Source organism: Solanum verrucosum, unplaced genomic scaffold, assembly GCF_900185275.1.
Source record: "Solanum verrucosum unplaced genomic scaffold, falcon-dt-bn FXZP01000156.1, whole genome shotgun sequence".
In the NCBI taxonomy this organism is placed as follows: Eukaryota; Viridiplantae; Streptophyta; class Magnoliopsida; order Solanales; family Solanaceae; genus Solanum; species Solanum verrucosum.
In genome coordinates, this window is record NW_026020354.1 from 881,785 (window position 1) to 891,947 (window position 10,163).

Below are 10,163 nucleotides of genomic sequence, written 5' to 3' on the forward strand. Positions count from 1 at the left end.
TCATCATTAGATATGAACGTAATCATCACAAGTAGATACACAACACAGTTTAATGGTCATCTCACTGAACCCAATTCAATGGTCTTCTCATGGAAGCCACACCCAAACTTTTAGCATACCGGAACGTGGTACCCGATCCAATGTTTATGCCGGAACATGGAAACTGATCCAATGTTTATGCAGGAACATGGCAACCGATCCATGTTTATGCCGTAACGTGGCAACTGATCCAAGTTAGTTTGTCGGAACACAACACCTGATCCACTCAACAAACCACAATCACAGTCACAATGTATATTCTCACAATCATACAACAAGAGGTGATTCATGGCATACAATTATTCAATTATCCTCATTTACGATTAGGGTGACCAATAATGTAACATTCGCATACATAAATGCATTATAATGAACAATTACAAACATATATCACACCAACATGAAATCACAATCATCGCCTACCTCGAATTCAAGTTTGAATCCCCTAAGAAACTTGAATCTTCCTTTTCGGATTCTTCCCGCTTGTTCGTGGTCTAAAAAATATACAATGAACGCAAGGATCAACAATCAAAGGTCTAATTATCCGGATTATAACAAACCCATTAACCCTAGACCAACCCAAGATCCTAATACCTAATTTAGGCCTTTTTCCACCATTAGTTCAAACCCCCCCCCCCCCCCCCCATCAATAATTACCTAAGAAACTAAGTTCTACGGATCGAAACATGGATTCGGGGTGTAAAAACCTTACGTTTAGCCTCAAGAATGGTGAAAAACTGTCAAAACATACCTGGGGTCGTTCCTAGCTCTCAAAGTTGAAGAGTGTAGAATAAAACATTTTTGGGGTTTTATTTCCGACTTAAGTCGCGCCTGTCTTGCTATGGCGGCCCTAACTCGCCATAGCGGCCCCACCCTGGCGAAAATAATCCCGCCACAATGGCTTGCACGGAACCAGTGAGCAATTTTAATAATTTCAAGACCCCAATTTCACAGCACACCTTTAACCAACGACGCTAAAAAAATACCGTTCACGCTAAGATCTATTTCGTAAAGTCGTACAGATTCCTTAACGACTTATCTAACTACTCATGTAATTAGAATCATAAATAAGTCACCCATTCTTACCAGATTTCCATACACCTTAATGACTCTGAGTTCATCCAAATCTGGACTCGGCTGGGAAATTCCATGTTACTACGACAAAGTTTTTTAACCCAAATTTTTTTCCCGTTGGATTTTCTATAACGATAGAACCCGGTCCTTAAAATAGATATAAATTTACCCATCACTCGTCCCCAAGTGATCAACTAGGGAAGACTGGCTAAAGTAAGGGTAGAGTAGTGCTTGAATCACTGAACAGCACGGGATACTTGTCCCACATACTTTTTCTGTTGACTCTGGGTTGATAGAAGCTTAGATTGGATACTTCTAACCTTACCCTGAACATCTTTCACCAAATCAAGTCTCAAAGGTTTCACATCTTCAACCTCAAACCAACCAATTGAACCCTACAGATAATCCCATACAATGCCACAATGATGTCATCTTTATACTTTAGTGATAAATATTGTTGTATGTAAACTTAACTACAACAAAAGCGATTCCCAACAACCACCAAAGTTGATCGTACACACATCTACAACATGTTATCAAGGACCTTGACACAATCATCCGGACGAATCCTATAGCACTTAAGCATGATAAAATTCCAAGTCAATACTCGCTAAAATTAGAAGTGAACTTGAATCTACCAACACACACTCATTATACCCAAAAAATCATAGTTCTTAACAATATATCCATCTCACAACCCAATTTCCCACGAGCTTAAGTTATAAACATTTGATCTTTAAACATGAGATACTCATCGAGGGGCATATCTAAGCATACAAGCCCTCTACCCACACTATCGAATGCTGAATTTAGCAATTGTAGCTTACCTCTTAAGAGCAGTGAAATTGGACCCAATGATCCCCACATTCAACCACACACAATCAATACATGACCTCGACGACTAGATGAATGATAAGATTGTCGGACAACTATAAATTACGCAAGGTAACTCTTCTATGGATTCTCATAAGAAAGGTGATATACGTAAAACCACTGAAATACTTTAACAACTCCAAGACAACATCACATAAGTCATCTGAAATAACCACGTCTTCCCAAATCATCCCACTCAACCAAGAGAACATCACATGATCGGTACACCTGATCCATCACTAGGGATCCACCCACAAAGTGAAAACAAATGTGGGCTTAGCTAGTGAATCATACTCATAACCATAATGAACACTTCGACCATTTACCATACTCTAAACTAACACTTTTAAATAAAACCCTTTCTCAGATACTTTAACAATCAAAATTAATAAAATTTACGAATCAAACCAAGTGTAAATCCTTTCAAAGGTTCACTACCTGATACAATTGATCATTTCTCACCTTACAAATTCGTACCTCGACAAACATATCACCACGAATGTATACTTACAATGAAAACTCTGAGTTGTAACTCAATCGTATAACACAATCCCCTTATCTATCAATATTAGTTTAACTTCTTTTTGGTGAGTTTGGAGAGAATGATTTCTATTGGGAAATTTTGGGTAAACATGCTTATATAGGGGTCTTAGATATAGGAAAAACGACGTAGTATAGGATAAAAATAATAAGGAAAAGACCCAACTAACACTTAAACTTAACTGATAGTTCTGACCTACGGCCAGTGCCGACAGACTGTGGTTAGGACGACGGACCGTCCTGCACAGCCATCGATTGTGGTCAGAAACCCTAATTTTGGGCCAGTGAAACACCGACCCCGACGACGAACCATGGTCTGACATACGGTCTGTAGGTCAGGCCGTGGTTTTGAGCCTCTACAGACTTGGAAGTGTGTCCAGTCCATGGACCACACTACGATCCGTGGTCCTACCCACGAGCCGTGGTTGGCCTCTGTTGGCTGGCACCTGCAACTCCCCAAAACTTGTTTCATTTCCCTTTTTTGGATATGGGGTCTTACAATATCTCCCCCTTGGGATCATTCATCCTCGAATGAGATTTAAGGCTTATCTTAAACGATAAGACTCAAATACTAGCAACCCATTATGCATGCAAACTCATCAAAATGCACACAACCAAGGAGGAAACATCGACTCCTAGCTAAAACATACTTAACACATCATAAGGAAGATGGGAAACTAGCAGCCCAACATGAATGCAATTCTAAAAATGCACATCTCCTAGGAGGAAAATATCAATTCCTAACTAGTATGTTCAATGCATCACAAGGGAAATAAGAACTAGACCTAGCAACCCAATATGCATGAAATTTCAATATTATTCATGTTCGAGGAGGACCTACCTTCTCCAAGCTAAAAGCATGCTCAACATCCTCTCATGGAGCCTTTATGCAATTCATACTCAATAGCAGAGATAATACATGTTCAATAAATAATTTCATGCAACTCATTCTTAATGCACAACAACATGAGGAAAATCAGACAAATTGACTCATTTCTCAAAAATATAACTTTTCATGAACATGCATAAATAAGGAAATCATGGAAAATACTTAAAACACATGACTCCAAAACAAGGAACGAACCATGAAGAACTCATTACCTCAAGCTAGAGTAGGGGTAGAAGGAAATAGATGAGGATATCAGGACATTATATCGGCCTCGGCCTCCCAAGTAGAACCCTCAACTAAATGATTCCTCCATAACACTTTCACGGAAGCAACTTCTTTATTTCTTAACTTCTTGACTTGTCGGTCTAAAATATAAACCAGAGCTTCCTCATAAGAAAGATTCTCCTTAACTTCCAACTCTTCTAATGGAACTATGGATGTCGGATCACCAACACATTTCTTCAACATAGAAATATGGAGAACCGGATGCACCGATGCCAGCTCTTTTGGCAAATCAAGATCATAATCAACCTTACCAACATGCCCCAAAATTTGATATGGGCCTACAAAATAGGGAGTAAGCTTCCCTTTCTTGCCAAACCTCATCACACCCTTCATGGGTGAAATTTTCAAGTTAACCCAATCATGAACATCTAACTCAGGATCTCTTTTTCTAACATCAGCATATGACTTTTGTCGACTTTGAACCGTTCTCAACCTTTTTGTAATAAGTTGAACTTTCTCTATAGCATCATGTACCAATTGGGGACCTATTAGGGCAACTTCACCTACCTCAAACCATCCTATAGGAGATCTATACCTCCTACCATATAATGCCTCAAATCAAGCAATATAAATACTCGAGTGATAGCTATCATTATAAGAAAACTCAATCAATAGCAAATGGTCATCCCAATTACCCTTAAAATCAATTATACGAGCTCTCAACATGTCTTCTAAAGTTGGATAGTACACTCCACTTGCCCATTGGTTTAGGGATGAAAGGTCGTACTAAGCTTAATACGAGTACAAAGGCCCTTTTGGAAAGACTTAAAAAATTGAGAAGTGAATTGAGTACCACAATCGGAGATAATGGATAAAGGCACTCCATGCAACTTTACCATTTCCCTCAAATACAACTTAGAATAATCCTCCGTCGAATAGGAAACCTTGACGGAAATAAAATGTGATGATTTTGTCATCCGATCTACTATAACCCAAATCTAATCATGTTGTCGCCGAGTACGTGGCAACCCTACTACGAAATCCATATTTAACTCTTCCCATTTCAAAGTAGGAATACCAATGTCTTGGGATAAACCTCTTGGTTTTTTATGCTCAACTTTCACTTGTTGACAATTAGGACACTTCACCTTAAATCCTTCAATATCCTTCTTTATCCCATTCCACCAGAAGACTTCCCGCATGTCACAGTATATCTTGGTGGCTCCCGGGTGAATAGAATATCGAGAACTATGGGCTTTTGAAAAAGATATGTTTCCTCAAGTCATCGATATTAGGAATACACAAACTACCTTGATATCTAAGCACAACATCTACCCCTTGGGAGAAAGCCTCAACAACCTTTTTAAGTACCGCTTCTTGCAATTCTAAAAAAATTGGATCAAGACCTTTCTTATCTTTCATATCCACCACAAAAAATGATTCGGAACCATTATGAACCATAACACCACCCTTGGTAGAGTCTACGAATTTAATTCCCAAGCGGGCCAATCTATGAACGTCTCAAACAAATTCTTTCTTATCATTCTTTATATGAGCAACACTACCCATAAATAACCGACTAAGAGTATCGACCACCACATTCGCCTTACTGGGGTGATAGAGCTCACTCATATCATAATTTTTCAATAACTCAAGCCACCTTCCTTAACAAAGATTCAAATCCTTCTGACTAAGTATATATTGCAAACTCTTGTAGTCGGTAAACATGTCAACAAGAACACCATACAAGTAATGCCTCCTAATTTTTAAGGCAAAAACAACCGCCGCTTGTTCGAGGTTAGGGGTAGGGTAATTCTTCTCATGGATCTTAAGTTTCCTTAAAGCATAGGCAATAACTTTACCATTTTTCATAAGAACATATCCCAACCCAATTCTAGGGGCATCACAATAAACCATAAAGCCATTCGTTCCTTCTGGTGAATTCAACACCGGAGCCGAAGTAAGTCTATTTTTTAACTCTTGAAAACTCTTTTCACATGCTTCAGACCATATAAACGTAGCCTTCTTTTGAGTCATCGCTGTCAAAGGAGAGGCAATAGAATAAAACCCCTCAACAAACCTTCTATAGTAACCGACCAAACCCAAGAAACTTCTAATTTTTTAGGAGATAGAGGCCTTTGCCAACTCTTTACTGCATCTGTCTTAATTGAATCCATCTCAATACCCTTACTTGAAACATTGTGACCTAGAAATGCCACAAACCTTAATCAAAACTCACATTTGCTAAACTTTGCGAAAAGTTGTTGGTCCTTATGAATTTGAAATACAATCCTCAAATGTTCAATCTGCTCATTTTCACTCCTTGAGTAAATCAATGTGTCATCAATGAACACAATCACAAACATGTCAAGGTATTGTCTAAACACCATATTCATCAATTCCATAAATACCGTCAGGGCATTAGTCAAACCAAACGACCTCACCAACAACTCATCATAACCATACCAAGTGCGAAAAACTATTTTTGGAATATCATCTTCTTTCACCCTCAATTGGTGATAACCTGATCGAAGATCGATCTTAGAGAAGTAACTTTCCCCTTGAAGTTGTTAAAACAAATTATATATTCTTGGAAAAAGATATTATTCTTAATGGTCACCTTGTTCAACTACCGATAGTCAATACACATACGAAGAGAACCATCCTTCTTCCTAACAAACAAAACTGGAGCACCCCATGGGGATTTACTTTGTAGGATCAAATCCTTATCTAAAAAATCTTCAATTGTTCTTTCAACTACTTTAGTTCTGCCAAAGACATACAGTAAGGAGGAATAGAAACAAGTTGCGTAAATGGGAAAAGGTCAATACCAAAGTCTATTTCATTTTCGGAAGAAATACCGCGTAAATTATTTGGGAACACTTCTGGAAATTCATTCACAAAAGGGACCGACTTAAAAGTAGGGGTTTCAAAATCTATATCCCTCACCCTAACTAGATGGTACAAGCAACCCTTAGAAATCATATTTCTAGCTTTAAGATAAGAAACAAACTGACCCTTAGGCGTAAAATTTTCCCCCTTCCACTCTAGGATAGGCTCATTCATAAACTGAAACTTGACCACATGGGTTTTACAATCAATGGAAGCATAACATGAATGTAACCAATCTATAGGAAGGGATAGCATCAAAATCTAGTATATCAAGCTGTACCAAGTCAACTAGAGTAAATCTGTTGGACAAGGAAACGAGACATTTTCTATAGACCCTTTTAGCCACAATAGAATCACCAATAGGAGTAGAGATCGAAAGAGGTTCTAACAATGCATCCGGAAGAACATAAAACCTCATAGCCACATATGGTGTCACAAAAGATGAGGTAGCACCGGGATCAAGTAAAGAAGAAACATCAATTGGAAGAGTTTCAACATACCAGTAATCACATCGGGAGAACCCTCCTGTTCAGCACGAGTTTGAAGTGCATAAAATTGGTTTTGCTTGGGAGCATTGGAACCCGAACCACTAGGAGGATCATTCTTTCCCTCTCTTTCCTTAGCCGTAAGCATTGGGAAATCCCTTATTTTATGACCACTTTAACCACAATTGAACCAACCATCCGTGACGGCTAGGCACTTACCCTTATGCTTATTTCCACACTTAGCACAAGTAGACATGCGGAATGAAGATCCATTACCGTTCCCTCCTTGAGGCTTAGGGTCAGACACCCTATCTTTTTTGAACTTAGGAGGAGCATTGGAGAAACCTTGACCGGAAAAACTTTGTCGAAATCTAGAACGACCATGTCCATCGAACCATGCATGAGAGAAATTACCATTACCGCTTTTAGCCCTCTTCCCCTCCCTAGAATTTTCCTTAAGTTTCTCCGCTTCAAGGTGGTACAACATTCTTCAACCACCATTTTAGACACACTCGACATAAACTTACTCATCCTTGCCCTAGAATCGGCAATCATTATTGGAGCATAATTTGACAATTGTGTGAACTTTAAAGCATATTCCCTTATACTCAGACTTTCTTGACGAAGGTTGATGAACTCAAGCACTTTTACTGCCCTCATATCAAGGGGAAGGAACCTATCAAGAAAATTAGCCTTAAACTTCTCCCAATCAAGAGGAGCCGCATCTTCTGGTCTACCTCCTTTCCATTTGTTATACCATGTTTGAGAAACACCTTTCAATTGATAAGTGGCCAACTCTGCCTTTTCTACCAGAGTCACTCCCATGATCATCAATACGTTGTATACCTCATCAATAAAATCTTAAGGATCTTCCTCAACTTTTGAGGCATGAAACTCTGAAGGGTTCATCCTAGTAAAGTCCCTTACCATTGATGCCACCGTACCCACATTTGGATTTACATAAATCGCAACCTCCCTATTGGCTTGGGCCATCATGCCTTGAGCCAACACTTGAAAAATAGCCTTAAACTCCATATTTATAGGTTATTCGGTGAATGCATTGACCAGAACTTGAGAAGGAGCTTCTTGTTGCGCATTCTCCTTCATGTTCCTTCTATCATATGCCCTTCGAGTAGAAATATTCGGTAGAGCATCGAAAAAGGAATAGGAGAGAGACCCTATATAGTTAAACTCTATGCCACAACTTTAGAGTAATGAAAGAAGTAGAGTTTCCTAAACTTCTTGTAGCCTTTCATCCATAAATGTGGTGCACTTCACACTCATGGCCAAGACTCGTCTAGATGTGGCTGATGAGACATAATCCTAGGACCATTCTAAACCTTGTGCTTTGATTACCAAGTTTGTCACAACCTAGGAGTACACCCTAGATGTAACATGACGTATAAGACCCCGAGAGGACCATACAAGCTACTTATCATTCATAACATAAGAAATAGAACATAAGAAGTAAAAGCAATATTCAAGTCCAAAACATTTTATAAAAGAAAAGCGGAAGTTTAGACACTGTCTCTTTAGCCATCTAATACAATAAAATGAAATTATGCCTAGCCCATACATCATGTCCAAAACTTAAAAGTAAGACAGAAACTAAAAAATAATAAAACATTGTCCTCAAAGCCTGAGGACTCACCCAGCTCAGGAAATCAACCAAGCCAATCAGTAGCCACGAAACTGAGAACCCTGAATATCCAGACCCTACATTTGGGAAAAATATAGGCAAGAGTATGAGTTAGTACAGAAAAAAGTACCTAGTATGATAGTCATGCATAAAACATTTATATCATGCTAAAATGGGACATTTCATGAACATGCAATTGACCAAGCTAAAACCTGATATAAGAAGGTTAGAAAACACAATTCATAAAACATGGTCAATGCAAGCTAACATGTTTCAAACCTTTGAGAACATATGAGATACTTCATGAAGTAACCTTAGTTCATTATTCATTTTGTTTTGAGAATGAGCCTTAACTGAAATAGAAACCATGTGAGCTGTAACGTGATCCACCAGTGTCTCCCACAACTAAAAGGGTTGTCCTAATTGCCAAGGTAATGACCATGAACTTCTAGCTTAAATGGATCCACTTGATGTCTATGAAGAGAATCATCCAATGGGGGCATATAGGTAAGGGATAAAGAGATTACTTACAGAAACCCAACCTCTACTAACGGGAGTGCCTCCATCTCAATATCCTTTCAGTGCTAAGAATGATTCCCACGGAGTAGTCATTTATAACTTGTTCTTATTGTCCATGGATTAGCATGTAATCTTTTTAATCCTAGCTAAGTTTCATTAGGATAGCTCCTTATCTTTGATTCAATTAGGTGAGAACACCTTTCAACCTTAGAATCCTTATTATGTGAGAAAACCTTTCACAATTATGTTTGTTTGTGTTTATGAGAATTTCCTTTCAACAACACAACAACAACATCATCATTGATACTTTACTCTGAAAGCATCCTTCAACATTTTCATAGGTTTCATAAGGTCATGCATATACTTATACTTTGCCCTTTCAAGGTTCAAAGCATAATTTCAATCACCACATCTAGAAATAAAGGACTAGATAGGGATTTCATCATAAATTAATTTGATTCTATTACTTCATACTTTAGTTCATAAATCTCCTCTATAATAACCAACAACCCACATCATATGATCAAAATTGGAAAACATAAGGGGGGGTATATATGGGTTCATAGGGGAAATATCATAAAATCATTGTATTTCATCAATTCATGCATATTAAAACATAATTCAGTCATTTAAATCAATAATCAAGAGAACCCATGGTAATTGATGAAAACCCTAGATAACTTGGGGACTTCTACTTTGAAAATAGGAGAATTTGGGAACTCCATAAACGAAAGGAATTCATGGATGAAAACTATCCTACCTTAAGTCCAATTACTTATCTTTAATAGAGGAATTGAGACCTTTGACTTGATACCCTAGATGAATCCTACTTTTTCTTCAAGTTCTAGAGAGAGAATTATTGGAGAGTTCTTTGTTTTGGTGAGTTTGGAGAGAATGATTTATATTGGGAAATTTAGGGCTAAAAGTTCTTATAAAGGGGTCTTACAAATAGGCCAAACGATGAAGTATAGGATTAAAATAATAACAA

At 38.0% G+C, this 10,163-nt stretch overlaps 1 protein-coding gene across 1 annotated transcript; it reads right to left on the bottom strand.

Annotated features, from left to right (window-relative positions):
• Window positions 1–7,192: 7,192 nt before the first annotated feature.
• On the bottom strand, window positions 7,193–7,842 carry LOC125837642 (uncharacterized). The gene is made up of 2 exons (XM_049516730.1): window positions 7,545–7,842; window positions 7,193–7,485 (listed from the first exon to the last, which is right to left on the bottom strand). The coding sequence occupies exons 1-2, from the start codon at window positions 7,840–7,842 to the stop codon at window positions 7,193–7,195; spliced, it is 591 nt and encodes a 196-aa protein (XP_049372687.1).
• Between the last annotated feature and the right edge of the window lie 2,321 nt (window positions 7,843–10,163).

Bases quoted from the DNA above. Each gene is read 5' to 3' on its own strand.
- LOC125837642 (XM_049516730.1), bottom strand. From the start codon at position 7,842: ATGGGAGTGACTCTGGTAGAAAAGGCAGAGTTGGCCACTTATCAATTG. The intron at 7,486-7,544 runs GTAAGTTTATGT...ACCACCTTGAAG, and splicing joins CGATTCTAGGGCAAGGATGA to CGGAGAAACTTAAGGAAAAT.